Genomic DNA, 16,435 nt, shown 5'->3' with positions numbered 1-16,435 from the left:
GTTTTAAAAAAGTACAATTGTAGACGAACAATTAAGGAAGCTGTAATGAACTATTATTTTTGAAGGAAACAGTCATCCATTTTGTCTTCATTGTTACTTACAAAATGCTTAAAACAACTTCAACTTAAATTGTGAAGTTAATTGAAAAAAAGTGATATGTATCCGATTAATCGATTAATTGTTTACTTAATCGTCCAATTAATCAATTATAAAAAAAATATATATTGTTAATTGCAGCCCTTTTCCCTACTATCGTGATGAAAATACTGTATGTCCTTTTATTACTATACAAAATTTTTACGTTATATGAAAATGCATCATGCTCAGTTACTGATATTCAAATTAAAACAAATAGTAATAAGAGAATTGAGACAATGTGGGTGCGCTGTTTTGTTCCTTTTAATGCAATGGCAAGGTATTGGATCAAAGCTCTAATGGATCTGAAAATGAAATCACATGGACTCAGGCACGAAATCGAATTGGAATCCGAAATCTAACATTGAGCAAGCGGCAATTACACTTGATGTACTCTACATGCTAAATGGGAAGAAAAGGAGCATGCGAGACCTGAAACAAAGTGATGAAAACCTTCAACCCTTAGCGTGATAGTTATGATATCATATGTTCATGGCTATAAACAGCGTAATATAAAACAGTGTGGCAAATGTCTGTGAGTGTGCATCCATCGGTTAGTGTGAGATTAATCATGCTAATAAAATATGTGCTAAGTGTGTACGGGCATGTGTCAGTGGGTGGCTCACGTGAAGGAAACGGATGCTTCTATGTGTGTGCAGGTATTGAGATTTGGGTTTCATGTGGGTTTTCCATGTGCCTGGTACAGCTGGTGGGAATCCACCATGCAACGTGTTTAAATGAAACTCTCATACCAGTTTATAAATTGCTATTACCTGCTCCGGTGCACATGCTCCATGAGGGCAAGCGGTATGGTGTAGTGAAGCTATAGAACACACTGACATCCTGAGGTGTCAAGAATTCCACAAACTTGGCATTATGGAACACTTCACGCTTGCAGTTTAAAATGGTTGCAGCCTGATCTGAGATGTAAACTATTTTCCCTGTGATTAGTGAGACGGCCACAGCAAATATATCCTGGAAGAGATTGGGTACATTGTTGTTAAATTCTTCAAAAGAATACCAAAATAAGGTCACAAATTGACATGTAATCATCACAGAAATGTGACCAAGGGACTTACAGTGTTTCTAAGGGTGTATTCAGAAGTGATGCTGTTGATTTCCTCAATTGTGTAGGACGACACTTCAAAACCAGGAGGTTGGCTGTCGTTGATCATGAGCATCTGGTAATACTCCTCATTGGCTTTAAATGGGAAAAACAAAGCTGACTGAAATGATGCATGACAACATCCACCAAGTGCAACAGTGATGTTTAGCCGTTGAGAAATGTCAGAAAATGGCTGAACAAAAAGAAATCTTACCTTTCACCTGCTTCACACACCGCAGAGCATATTTGAGTGTGTTGACAGTGGTCGACTTGCCCTTGCTCCTCTTTTCCATTGGTAAATGTTTTTTCAGCTCCTTAAGGGTCTTGAAGAGCTCCTTCTGTGTCTTGGCTTTAGCCGACTGTTCGCTGCTGCAGAGCGAACATGGGACAAGTACACGTGCTTCAGAGAAAAGGTCTCACCAATGCTGGCACACTCATGAGCGGAGGTACAAATTGGCTGAGGAATGATTAGATTGATTGGCACTGAGGTGTGTGGCATTTAGAACAATTTAGGTTCGGCTCAACTTTGATGAAGGCTTAAAAACGAACCAGAGAAGTAGCTCTATTTTACTCCTTTGCCATGTTCCTAGGGTTCCATTTGATCAACCTTGTACATTTTTCATGCCTAACTTTGAAACATGAATGTCCATAGAAAGGCACGATCCTTCCTACATTAGTGACTTTTGGCCATTTATAACGTTTAAGGCGAGGACTGCGTAGTGCATACTAACCTGCAACCACTAGTAGATGGGTTGTCCTGTTCAGAGCTCACCAAACTGAAGGCATTGGAGCTGCTTGGTGGTGAAGGGCTGTGAGAATTTGAGCTGCAATCATGACCAACAGATTATTATTATTACTATGATATTGATGGGAGCGTAACAAAAGGTTAGACAAAACCTCAAGTGACCTGAGGGCACCTTTGGATGTGCTGAACAAACAACGTAAGCACGAGATGAGTAGATATGTACATATACAGATAATATTAAGTATGTCCCAATCACATATTTTTGCACTCGAGTAAGAGTCCGAATCACCTGATTTTGAGAATCTGCAGATACCGAGTCCCGATCCCATACCGAAAAAAGTATATATTTTTCTACTGGAACAAAAGTTCTAAACATGTTACAGTACTGTACTTTTTACAGTACTTTCTCTTCAACTTTTTCCAGGAGTGTTGCGGAGTATAAATTGTAGTTTCTTTTGGCAATGCCATTGTATTTCTGGATTTTGTTACTTTTTAGCCGTTAAAAAGTATAAAATATATATATTTTTTCTAATTAACAACCCAATCCTTTTCACCTGATTCCGATCATCTGAAAAATGGCCCGAAAAAACATCCCTATTTTGTATGTACCGAATAATATATATAAATATGTGTGTATACAGTGGGGCAAATAAGTATTTAGTCAACCACTAATTGTGCAATTTCTCCCACTTGAAAATATTAGAGAGTCCTGTAATTGTCAACATGAGTAAACCTCAACCATGAGAGACAGAATGTGGGAAACAAAAAAAACAGAAAATCACATTGTTTGATTTTTAAAGAATTCATGTGCAAATCATGGTTTAAAATAAGTATATGGTCAATACCAAAAGTTCATCTCAATACTTTGTTATATACCCTTTGTTGGCAATAACTTAGGCCAAACGTTTTCTGTAACTCTTAAGCTTTTCACACACTGTTGCTGTTTTTTTGGCCCATTCCTCCATGCAGATCTCCTCTAGAGCAGTGATGTTTTGGGGCTGTCGTTGGGCAACACGGACTTTTAACTCCCTCCACAGATTTTCTATGGGGTTGAGATCTGGAGACTGGCTAGGCCACTCCAGGACCTTGAAATGCTTCTTACGAAGCCACTCCTTTGTTGCCCTGGCTGTGTGTTTTGGATCATTGTCATGCTGAAAGACCCAGCCACGCCTCATCTTCAATGCCCTTGCTGATAGAAGGAGATTTTCACTCAAAATCTCTCGATACATGGCCCCATTCATTCTTTCCTTTTCACAGATCAGTCGTCCTGGTCCCTTTGCAGAAAAACAGCCCCAAAGCATGATGTTTCCACCCCCATGCTTCACAGTGGGTATGGTGTTCTTCGGATGCAATTCAGTATTCTTTCCCCTCCAAACACGAGAACCTGTGTTACTACCAAAAAGTTATATTTTGGTTTCATCTGACCATAACACATTCTCCCAGTCCTCTTCTGGATCATCCAAATGCTCTCTAGCAAACCGCAGACAGGCCTGGATGTGTACTGTCTTCAGCAGGGGGACACGTCTGGCAAGGCAGGATTTGAGTTCCTGGCGGCGTATTGTGTTACAGATAGTAGCCTTTGTGACTGTGGTCCCAGCTCTCTGTAGGTCATTCACTAGGTCCCCCCGTGTAGTTTCTGGGATTTTTGCTCACCGTTCTTGTCATCATTTTGACGCCACGGAGTGAGATCTTGCATGGAGCCCCAGATCGAGGGAGATTATCAGTGGTCTTGTATGTCTTCCATTTTCTAATAATAGTTCCCACAATTGATTTCTTTACACCAAGCGTTTTACCTATTGCAGATTCAGTCTTCCCAGCGTGGTGCATGTCTACAATTTTGTTTCTGGTGTCCTTCGACAGCTCTTTGGTCTTGGCCATAGTGGAGTTTGGAGTGTGACTGACTGAGCTTGTGGACAGGTGTCTTTTATGACGATAATAAGTTAAAACAGGTGCTATTAGTACAGGTAACGAGTGGAGCCTCGTTAGACCTCGTTAGAAGTTAGACCTCTTTGACAGCCGGAAATCTTGCTTGCGTGACTTACACAATACTTATTTTCCACTCTAATTTGGAAATAAACTCTTTAAAAATCAAACAATGTGATTTTCTGTTTTTTTTTTTTACACATTCTGTATCTCATGGTTGAGGTTTACCCATGTTGACAATTACAGGCCTCGCTAATCTTTTCAAGTAGGAGAACTTGCACAATTGGTGGTTGACTAAATACTTATTTGCCCCACTGTATATATAAAACAGTGCTGGTCAAAAGTATTGGCACACCTGCAATTCTGTAAGATAATGCTCAATTTCTCCCAGAGAATGATTGCTACAAATGCTTTGGCAGTAATATCTTCATTTATTTGGTTGCAATGACAAAACACAAAAGAAAATGGGGATAAAAATGAAATCATTATCATTTTACACAAAACTCCCAAAATGGGCTGGACAAAAGTATTGGCACCCATTGATAAATCATGTGATGCTTCTCTAATTTGTGTAATTAACAGCACCTGTTAATTACCTGTGGCACATAACAAGTGGTGGCAATAACTAAATCACACTTGCAGCAAGTTAAAATGGATTAAAGTTGAATCAACCTCTATCCTGTGTCCTTGTGTGTGCCACATTGAGCATGGAGAAAAGAGGGAAGACTAAAGAACTGTCTGAGGACTTGAGAAGCAAAACTGTGAGGAAGCATTGGCAATCTCAAGGCTACAAGTCCATCTCGAAAGACCTGAATGTTCCTGTGTCTACCGTGTGCAGTGTCATCTAGAAGTGTAAAGCCAATGGCACTGTGGCTAACCTCCCAAGATGTGGACAGAAAAGACAAATTGACGAGAGATTTCAACTAAAGATTGTGATGATGGTGGATAAAGAACCTCGACAAACATCTAAACAAATTCAAGCTGTCCTGCAGTCCAAGGGTACAGCAGTGTCAACCTGTACTATCCATTGGCGTCTGAATTAAAAGGGACTCTATGGTAGGATACCCAGGAAGACCCCACTTCTGACCCAGCGACATACAAAAGCCAGAAAGCCAAAAGTTTTGCCAAAACTTACCTGAGAAAGCCAAAAACGTTTTGGAAGACTGTTCTTTGGTCAGATGAGACAAAAGTAGGGCATTTTGGGAAAAGGCATAAACATAGAGTTTACAATAACAAAAACGAGGCCTTCAAAGAAAAGGACACGGTCTCCACAGTCAAACATGGCGGAGGTTCCCTGATGTTTTGGGGTTGCTTTGCTACCTCTGGCACTTCACTGGTTGACTGTGTGCATGGCATTATAAAGTCTGAGGACTACCAACAAATTTTGGCGCATAATGTAGGGCCCAGTATGAGAAAGCTGGGCCCCCCTCCGAGGTCATGGGTCTTCCAGCAGGACAATGCCTCATAACACACTTTAAAAAGCACTAGAAAATAGTTTGAGAGAAAGCACTGGAGACTTCTAAAGTGGCCAGCAATGAGTTCAGACCTGAATTCCTTAGAACACATGTGGAGAGATCTGAAAATGACAGTTTGGAGAAGGCACCCTTCAAATCTCAGAGACCCGGAGCAGTTGGCCAAAGAATGGTCTTAAATTCCAGCAGAGCACTGTAAGAAACTCATTGATGGATACGGTGGAAGCCGTTGTTCGCAATTATTTTGTCTAAAGCTTGTGCCACCAAGTATTAGGCTGAGGGTGCCAATAATTTTTTTCGGCCCATTTTTGGAGTTTTGTTTGGGGGTTTCGACGAATTTCCCTGCCGACTAGTCACAGATTTTATTTGCGATTAGCCTATAGTTGTCTATAAGCAGTGTTGTTAACCTTTCTTTAAAAAATTAATTACCCCCATATTTTTCGGACAATAAGTTGCAGTTTTGTTTCATAGTTTGGCTGGGGTTGTGACTTATGCTCTGGAGCAACTTATCTGTGAAATTATTAACACATTATTATATAATAATATATATCTGTTGGATTTTATCAAGTAAATTTCCCCCAAAATGCGACATACTGTATACTCAGGTGCGACTTATAGTCCGAAAAATACGGTAGTTACAGTTACAAATTACTTCTCCAAAAAGTAATTGAGTTAGTAACTCAGTTACCTCTTTGTAAGAGTAATTAGTTACTCAGCAAAGTAACTGAATTTACTTTTCATATTCTACACGTTATTACATTATACATTTTATAACATCTTTCACATAAAAGATGTTTGTATTAACTGATTGAATGGAACTGATTTTTTCAAAAAAATAAAATAAAAAAAACATACGTCACACTTTTTACTTTTTTTAAACTGATGTAAGAGTCTAACAGTATACAAACTTTAACTTTCAGAGGCTGTGAGAGAAAAAAAGCCTTTTTTTGCCTGTTGTACTGAACCCGCACCGAAGCGTGATCTCCGTACCAAGGTACATCCTGAACCGTGACTTGTGCGTATCATCACACCCCTAATATATATACACTGTAGATATATTTTCAATGTACAGGTGATGCTCTGAATCTCCTGCCTTTGCTCTAGTTGTGTTGATTAAAAAACATCACACAAGGATCATGGATAGTCTTTCAAGAAAAGTTTAGTGCAAGTGACTATTTTTGGTTATTAAAAAAATACTTATATTATATGGTAGTGTCTACAAGTACAATGCCAACTTGGTGATGATAATGCACACTCAGCAGGAAAATAGTACATTATTTTCAATGAAATTTACCCGCCTGGACGCCACGAACTGCATGTAAAAATTTGCCCAAGAATTTAAGGTGACGCTCGCCGCGCTAAATGCTAATGCTAACGAGAATGTGAATGCTATGCTAAAGCTCCAAGCCACTTAGCCAAACATCATCTTGTTTGCCACAGCGTCAACACCCCCTTCCCTCCTCCCCCTCCCGGTCTATAAATTTAGTTGTCATTCTGGATTCATTAATAGCGTCCAGGGGTGCAAAATATTCTGTAGGTTTATGTCCTGTACTTTAGAAGAATTTCTGTTTGAATTACCACAACTAAGCCCTGCAGTATAGATCTTAAATTTCATTTGCAGGGACGTCAATGCTTAAAGTCAACAAGCGCTCGCGACCGTATTAATGACTAAAAGGTTCAGAAAGGAATCAGAGCAATAAAACCAAAGGGGAGTATTCCGGCATTTAAGGTTAAACAATATGGACATTTCTAATTGCCATTATACTGAATAATAATAAGTCGACATCATAAGTATAATACGCCGCCCTTTAACTGACCATTTTATAAAACATAGGTTTAAGTTATTCATAACTATAATATAATTCCTAACTTAATTTTAGAGTGAAGTTGCTAATGAATACAACATTTCTGTCATGTTAAATCTGAAGAAACCAGACAACATTTCAGCCATGACTCATACAGGAGAAAATTGTCCCTCTATTATATTTAATGATCCGTACTTCCATAACCTAGATGGTCCATTCCACATAACGTTGGAATATTTGTACACGACTGAGTGCATTACAGTGCTCTCACCTCTTGTTGCTTCCCGATGACTCCAGGAGAGCGGAATCTTTCCCATTTCCATTTGAACTGCCCACAGATTCATTGCCGTGAGACTCATTTCCATGTGATTCATTGCCGTGGGATTCTGTCCCACTCCCACTGGAGCCTGCCATCTCTACATCTTCATGCAAGTGAGTCCGCTTTCTCTCATCGTGGGGAGAACCTGGCGATGCGGGGTGCTCGTGACTGCTGTCACTACCCTCTGAGGCCAAGCCCAGCTCTGGTTCCAATTCAACCCCATCCCTCCTGCCACAACCTTCACTGTAACTGTTAGCCATACGGTGAAGTTGGCTGATGGCGGAGCAGGGGGTGACCTCTTCTTCCTGCGCCTGAAGGCCGACTCTTTCACGGGACCGCTCCCGCCCGTCCAGGGTTGAATAAAGGTAATGCTGGGGGTCACTATTTTCAGACATGGAATGGGCCGAATGACAGGAAATTCGAGACTAGGTTGTCTTCCTCATGGCAGTACCACACACAGTATTGCACTGGGTGTAAGTGTAGTTAATCCCTCACCAAGGAGCACCTCCTGTACAATAAAAAAGAACACCGGCTTTTAATTTAATATTGCATAGAGCAGACGTGGGCAAACTGGTCCTCAATGGCCGCAGTGGCTCCTGGACTTTGTTACAAATGATCCAGCACTGGCAGTTTAAACAATTACGGGAGTGGGGAACCAAGAAGCACCTAACAATAAATGATTGCACTTGTAAGACACCAGATTGGTGAAAAGGTGTCCTCTTGATGGATTGCAACAGAAAAAAAAACCTACAGACTGCGGCCCTTTGTGGAATAGTTTGCCCACCACTGGAATAAAGTGTAATACCAAAAATAATCATGATAATAATAATTGGAACGTAACAACAGCAGCAATTCAAAATGACTAGGAGGAACTTTACATAAAAAATTCATTGGTCAAGACTTTGTGCACACAGTTTGGATACCAACGGAAAGGGCATCGTCTCGACACACTACCTTTGTGCAATTTCACATACACGCACGCACAGAGAGGCTGCAATGCTCCATCCCTCTGAAGTTCTGTTATCCCCAAAAAAGGGATTCCAACCTTTCTTGGTGTGGATTTTCAATTGAAAGGATATAATAAATCTTTAAAATGGTATATCTAGGAAGTTCGATTAACAGCCCAATTTCACATGGGGTTTTCAATAGCCAATTAGGTGTTTTAGTAAAATGCCCTCTTACAGTAGAAAACATTTGCATGCAGTCGTAGCTCTGTCGGTCTAATATCACGTAATCAACGGGACAACCACACTGGATAGCTGCAGCTATGATTTTATCTTATGTAACGCAGAGCTGTACTGCAAATTAGCTATTGGCTCCATTATGATACAGAGGATATATATGTTCTTCTGTATGACTGGTAGCAACCATCCCTTATAGTAACAAGATAATGTCTTAAAAGCCATTTTAAAGGGTTCCTCTAACAAATTATATTATCTCTTTATATCATAGATAGCACAAATAAACATACGTTTTCACTTGATTATTATCATCATTCGCATAACGAGATTTCGTTAGGAGGTACTTACAGCATACATTAGTTCAGTCCATCCAGGTAACGAGCACTGTGGCCAAATCCAAATAGTCACTTGGCTCTCAGCTTTATTTTTTCATTTATGTAAGCCAAATTCCGGCAATCTGATCACTCGTCATTCTTTATGTAACAATAAGCACCTGTGTGCAACATTACAAAGATCGTGGTTTCAGTTTTAACCATTTAGCTTAATATTTTAAAACTTAAAACTCAGCCGCTTCTGATGGTCTCTGAAGTTGTGACTGACAATCGACAAGCTGTTCAGAGAAAACCTCCTATTGGTTGTAACCAATTAACCAGTCAGGAGAGTGCAAAGAGTGTCAACAGGTGAAAGCCATGTTAACCAATCGGTGGCGGCTTGACAACAACAAAAATCTCCCTTCCTTTCATATGGAAAACCCATACGTACATAACATTACAGTACTATATATTACACTTCCTAAAGAGCATTTATCTCCACAAAAATCCATCCAAACGTGAACCGATGGCAATAACGACATGCTAAGGAAATCTTTATAAAAGAATACAATACCAACACATCATAATGTAAGTGTGCTTCTACATTTAAAGAAACAGATAGCAAAAAGATTTTGACGCGTCACTTAATAAACACCCAAGAACATGAATAACACCTACCGTATTCAGCTGCCAAAACACAAAATCAATGGCAAAAAAAACAAAAAAAAAGTAAATTCCCAAAGCAAACAGCTTTAAGGTTCCAGAGAAACACGCTCAGAAACGCATAACTCTCAGAATGACATAATGAAACTGAAGTCAAGGACTATACTGCTGGCAGCTCTGCATCATCATTCAGAGGCTGAACCAGTCACACTAGCCCAGCTCTAAAACATTATACAACGGCTGCTTCAGTCACATGGATTTGAGTCCAGCGCAGTTTAACACTGCTGTAGCTTTGCTTTATAAAACGGAATGCTTTACACTATATCCAGGCGTGGCACTTTCTCTTCACATAACAGACACGTTGGTAAAAGTACAGGAATAAAAGATCCCACAAACAAAACAAAAAAAAGACTTTAGATTGTAATTAGATCACTCTTATCCAGTTATGAAAGCAGACAACATTCTATAGCTTAAAGATGACATTACATGAAGAGGTTTAATTTATACTCCAATACTAAGTATAACATAAGACTATTGTTCCTCAAGAATCCATTCGACTTTCTGAATTATGAGACAATAAGACAAAGGCAAGATATGTGCTATTGGCAAGATATAAAAATAACATAAATAATAATAAAAATGAAGAAGTCTCAATTCAGAGAAAGGTTTAAACAGATATTTACAATTACTGAAATTAAATAGATTTTTAAATGTCAGTCTGATTTTGACACATTTCATTTACTGCACAGTGGGAGGGTAGGTAAAAGTTTGTCGGGTAGTGAGAAGTATAGGCCTCTTGAAGCCTTAGGGAAAAAATGAGCTAAAATGTATATAGATATTAAAAAAAAAAAAAGGTCCCACACACTCGTGCATTAATAATTATTACCACTCTGCGTTTTCCAGCAACATGATAACCTAATGTATATTTAGATTTATAAGAATAGGCCTTTATTTATTATTATTATTATTTTAATTATTTTAACATTTCTAATACCAAATAAAGTAAATTATAAAGCTATGTATAGTCACAAAGGCCTCCACAAAATTTTGGTTAGGAAAACGTACTTATGTATTCCTGTCGATCGCAATGGATTATTTCGCTATCAAAATGGATTATTTCGCATACGTGTTTAAACGTTAATAATAAGAAAATATATCATAAAGCTAGTGAAATACACAAAAAACAACCCTTCCCCCGCTCTCTCACAGTGACCTGCTATTCACAATCCACACACACGTTGACCTGCAATCCACAGCACGGTACACTGACACAGTTATGTAAAAGCGACGATTCAGCCGAATAAACGACGAGAAAATAATAATCGCGTACCCCTACACGGCCCACACCACTTAATGGAACATGATGTTACTGTTTACGTATTCACATCAAGGAATAATGTCATTTTTGCGGTAAAATGGTTAAAAAAAAAAAAGTAGAGCAAACCAATGACCGCGCATGCGCAGATCGAATTTAGTTATGCAACTTATTTTTACGTTCATACTACAACTGCAAGGATAAATTTAAATAGAACCTTACCTGGTATATCCAAATAAATTCGCCTTTCCGAGCGTGTATTCTTACATTTAAAAGTACAGTCGAACGGTGTAAAAAGGTCCACGTAAAGCTCAGTATTCCTCAATGGGAGACAGCACTCAGAAGGGCTGACACAGTAGACGGCAGTTCCACCCCCGGTCCCCTCCGGTTTAGATACAGCAGCCAATCAGCGAACGCTTCTCGCGACCTCAATTCTGACCCCGCCTCTATTGTTCTGCTGTTGGTCAGAAATCTTAGGTTTCCATGGAAAACGTGACGACATAGTGAAAAGCTGAGCTCATTGGCCAATGAATCTGTCAACCATTTTATATAAACAAGCCAACCTCCGCACGTGGAATCCCATGTTACGTGTCTCGCGTGGTGTAAGCCGGCTAGATGAGACTCCTAAACAACGCGTTAGGAGTGGAAATTACATAAAAGCAAAAGTATGACTTACACGTCGTAAATGGCGAGTCACTCATGAAACTCATTGGCGATTGGCTATTCAACGTTTAGACCATTTGCCAAGTGTGGTCAAGTCATTGGAACACACCCCTAGGTTTTTGAGCGAGTTAAACATGAATTCCTAGTTCTTTTCATCTCAAGTTTCTTCATCAACCCAATGCTAGAGTGACCACAACTTTAGGTGAGATAGACCGTAGCCTCGCCAATTCCAACAAAATCAAAATCAAAAATCCATTGGTGATCTGTTCATTTACAATACTGAATGTCCTCTTATGTTCGGATAATAGCGTACCGCGTGGAACACGTCACCTTTGCTCATTAATATTCATGACGTTAGCAACTGTTGTTAGGGGGTCAAACTTGCGTTTGTCCCTCATGCTAGATGCATGTAAATAGTGTAAGAACCAGATGTTTACTGAGCTAAACCTACAAATTCTTTCCAAAAATGATGTCCCTGGAACCAAATTCACTGGTAAAGATGTGGAAGAACATACAAATGTTCAGTTAAAGAGATGGCTTGAGGGTCGAGGGCTGAAAAAGATTGGGAAAAAGAGCCGACCTGATCCAGAGGTAGCTTTTTTATCGACACCTTTTTCTTGTGTGCATTGCCTTACGCCACTGACAATGACACTCTCCTCTTTCAACAAGCTATCCTTAACCACCAAATGCCCAGTCTTTCTTATATCATATATCCTCTGGTTGTCTTACATCTCTGACCGTTCTTGGAGGTAATTTATATTGCTATTTTTGTGTAGTGATTGCAAATGCTACTAAGTGACAACCAATGAACACTTTTGATTTTTTCATTAATAACAAATCTTATTTCTATAATTTATTTACACTTCCTTCCTTACTTCAGTTGTTTCTTTACAACAGAAAAGGTAACAACAGTGGCAGTCAGATACCATTTTCATTTTTTTCATGTCATTCATTGTCAGACAAGCAGAACGGAAAAACGCCACACTAAAAAAATCAGTAAAAATATCAAAATGGCTCACCTCTTCGAGGCAGGCAATGGAAAAGGACTGTCATCTGTAGGACCATGGCACCCGACAAAATGTTTACTGTACATGAAGGTGAATGGTTTCACCCTGTAGGTCTTTTGGACATTCGCACAAGTTGATCCATTGTTCACATTTTTTGCTCTTTTTTTTGGCAACGGGAAACGTATGAAGAAAACATCCTTCATATGTCATAATGTCTAGAGTCATTTCTACAATATCCATAGCAGCAGTGTTTACTCAGCATGTTCTTTTTTGAAAGATTACCGGCAGAAAACAAGCAGTACTAGCATGGGTTGTATGCGAGCGTGGTTCTATGTTGACCCCCTTCCGGTTTACGATGGTGACGGCATGCAGCCTTGCGGTCTAAATATAGCATTAGTGCGGTACGCTATTACAGAACTGCAGCGTTACTGACCTTCGACAGAAGAGAAACGGACAACCCAGGATTGGTGGCCAGCCCCAGGCACATACTAAATTCACTACTATAAGGGGGGGGCTACAATCAATACATAGGCACCCAGACAAAAATATTGCAGGTAGAATTAATGTGAACATAAAGGGGACCTTCATTGTGAACCTATAATGTTGTGAGTTCTCACATTATTGTACCGAGTCTACTTTTTACTTAGTCTCTTATGAAGCTCAATAAGATAGAAGAAAAAATTGTTTCCTTTTCTATTCTATTGCGGGTAGAAATAATGTGAACTTAATGTGGACCTTCAATGATGTGAACCTATAATGTTGTGAGTTCTCACATTGTACCAAGTCTACTTTTTACGTAGTCTCTTATGAAGCTCAATAAGATAGAAGAAAAAAAAGTTTCCTTTTCCCTTTATTGATAGAAACTCATTTGAATGGAGAGGGCTGGCACCTGGCAGTGAACTGACTGGCTAGCCTGGGCAAAGTCTAGGAAAACCTTTTGCCCAAAGTCAACTGCGAGAGGCTCCATGTCACCTGTTACCCTAGCGAAGAAAATCACAATATAGAAAATGGATCTTTGTGGGTTGGAATCCGACCTCAGAACTTTTTGTGTGGCCTTATACGTTATCCCTATGCTTATGAGGGTTTTCTGTGTGCACCATGGCTTCCTCCAACATTCCAAAAAACATTATTTTCAAAGTTAATGAAAGACTTGAACCTGTTCTCAAGTGTGAATGGCTGTTTGTGTTCAGTTAGGTCTAACCACTGTACTCAGCCTCTCACCTGAAGTCATATTCCAGTCAAACACCTAATATATGTAAACGAAGGGAGTTATGTAAAATATATGTCTAGATATTTCTTACAAGCTTTGTCTAAGTGAACCTAATTGTGTCCAATTAGTGGGAATCAACTGTTGAATGTTCAAGATGTTATCCCACATTTAGAACTGCATTGCTAATTGTTTCTCTCTCATGATGCCATTGCCATACTGAAGTCCATATTTTGTTTACTGACGAAATGCAGAGAAATGAGTAAATCATGGCAGAGCATGTGTTTTCACATGCTGACATGGTAGCCACAACACCATATTTGACACTCCAAGAAAGCCAAGAAAGTAGACTGCACAAACATAGACACACACTTGGTGAGTAAGTGCCAGTGTCTGGACAACAATTCAACCTGCTGTCTGCCAGCCTGGGGTCCACTTAGCGCTCGTCTCTCACATCCACCTCCTTTCACTGCTTGCATGCACCCACTACTTTCAGCGACATCACGCTGGGATGCTAAAAATTACGTTCCAGGTTACGTTGCAAAAGGCTCTTAAGCGCAGCGGGGAGGTCTATTGCTTCCAATTTTGTTACTATTGAGTGGAACATCCCCAGTCTGTGTGAACTGATTATCAGACCTAGGATGTCAGCTTCAGTAAAATTCTGGCATAGCAAATCAGCAGTGTTAGTACCCCCATGGTGTTTATTTGAACTCTTTTCTGGTGTTTATATGTGACCACAACAGAAGGTGTTCAACTCCGATGTTGGAGTTAAAGAAAAAGTTATTTCTGTGTTAAATTTAACCGTTGGGAGAGTTAAAATGAACCTTTTGAAGAGATCATTCTTTTCTTTTCTTTTTTTTTAATGTTAAGACTAAAAATATCACAGCACTACTAAAAAAAAAGGCATGAAGACAAGTTTCCTGAGCGAAACATGGGCATCTTTGACATTTTCTGCTACGGACCTCCGGTTTAGACAAAACAACATGAAGTGCGGTTGAAGTAAGCAGTGTGTAGACAAAATTAAAACTGCAAAATCAAACCAGACGAACCAAGTGAATCTCCAAAAATGGATTCAGCATGACGTAGATGAAGCTCCAGGACTTGTGTTGTGCGTTTGTTCTTATCACTTCGTTGATGGACAAAATTCTAACAATCTGTGCAACCTGTGTTAACATGAGGTGTAGATTGATACACTAGCCACTTGAGTGACCAAAATGAGGCAAAATTACAAATAATATTAAAGTTGCCGAATGCAGAAGGGCTGACACACATTTTGTTGTTGCAAGGAAATAAACCAAGGTATTGTTTATCTGGTTAGATTCTAGTTATGGTATTATGAGGTCATCACAGATGTACATATAAACACAAAAAGTATGTCATTCTTTTATATTGCAGATATTGATGGCAATAAAACTTTTGGACAACATGATTCCATTTCTTGTTTTATTTAAAACGATTGGTGCATGTGCAAAACATGTCAATGAATCACAATTTATAAAATTAGAAAAATATTAACGAAGGCGAGCCGTCATCAAAGTAGAATGCACGTAGTCTCGATATATGTCCATCAACGTTCAGTAATAGTTGTTGTGAGGCACATCAAGTTGTCTTCCCTTGCCTTACTGCATTTTCCACCTGTAAACAAAGGAACAAAAACTTGTAACACTTGCATTTATGCATTTAGCGTAAGAAGCCCATGTATGACTTGTAGTAGATGAGTGTTTGTTTTCCCATTTCTTTACCGTTGTATAACTTGATTTAGCAAAGCTAATGATGTCTAAGCGGTTATGCAAAACACAGAATTGTAGTCAAATTGAACATTATTGTGCCATCCTACACGTACAGATTAGCAACAGGCTAGCAGCAGATAGCATGCGTTGCAGCCACAGCAGTACAGTAGTTGTCGTCAATAATATTAAAAAAATCATAATTACAATCATCATCGTAATAACAATATCAAAGACAACAAGTCATTTCATATGCAAGATTTTAGCTTTAGTAAGTTTGGAGCACTGGGCACATGAAAATGCAGGGACAGGAAGAACATACCTTCCATAACACAGCGGCAACATGGCTACATGAACACCCGAGCTTTGTGGGAGCACGGGCTTGGTTCCACATTTATTGTAAAACATTCTTCAAAATGTAAACAATATTATACAAATTGTTTAACAATATGGTACAATGCAGTGCATTTCACCAACACTGTTTGACAGCTAAAACAGTTAAAAGTCAGATTCACTTTAACATCAAAAGACTTATTTTTACACTCGACCATTTTACTCTGAAATTTAACCCCAACGTCTGGACCCGGTTGAATTCAATGGAACGGATATTAATTCACAGTGTCACGTTAACACCACAATCCTGCAGGAAAAAACGGGAACACCCAGATTTCAATTCTTGGAAATTTGCTGTCTCGTGTTTCAATTTGTGACATAAATTCAATCCATTATTTCCAACCAACGTTGTTTCCAGAAGATTTTGATGTTTCGAGGGTGTGTCTAATTCACATCTTGTAAGCAGTCTGTTTTGTGACATTGATGCAGTAACGACTATTTTCTGTGAACTTTACTCATGAAGA

At 39.2% G+C, this 16,435-nt stretch overlaps 1 protein-coding gene across 4 annotated transcripts in view; it reads right to left on the bottom strand.

The window, feature by feature from the left end:
* The window catches only part of LOC130917459 (period circadian protein homolog 2-like), a 34,204-nt gene extending 22,854 nt beyond the window's left edge, over nucleotides 1-11,350 (bottom strand). For 3 of the 4 annotated variants that reach the window (XM_057838882.1, XM_057838885.1, XM_057838884.1), the window contains exons 1-6: nucleotides 11,197-11,350; nucleotides 7,457-8,012; nucleotides 1,972-2,064; nucleotides 1,455-1,609; nucleotides 1,215-1,336; nucleotides 909-1,110 (exon numbers count right to left, since the gene is read on the bottom strand). In XM_057838882.1, coding sequence (XP_057694865.1) covers nucleotides 909-1,110; nucleotides 1,215-1,336; nucleotides 1,455-1,609; nucleotides 1,972-2,064; nucleotides 7,457-7,899 — 1,015 coding nt within the window. In that variant the 5' untranslated portion in view covers nucleotides 7,900-8,012; nucleotides 11,197-11,350. Of the gene's footprint in view, nucleotides 1-908; nucleotides 1,111-1,214; nucleotides 1,337-1,454; nucleotides 1,610-1,971; nucleotides 2,065-7,456; nucleotides 8,013-9,033; nucleotides 9,311-11,196 lie in introns of those variants that run through there. The other variant, XM_057838883.1, reaches the window with a different exon arrangement.
* Between the last annotated feature and the right edge of the window lie 5,085 nt (nucleotides 11,351-16,435).

The sequence above is a fragment of the Corythoichthys intestinalis genome, chromosome 6 (genome assembly GCF_030265065.1).
Source record: "Corythoichthys intestinalis isolate RoL2023-P3 chromosome 6, ASM3026506v1, whole genome shotgun sequence".
In the NCBI taxonomy this organism is placed as follows: domain Eukaryota; kingdom Metazoa; phylum Chordata; class Actinopteri; order Syngnathiformes; family Syngnathidae; genus Corythoichthys; species Corythoichthys intestinalis.
This window is presented reverse-complemented; position numbering and strand designations above follow the sequence as displayed.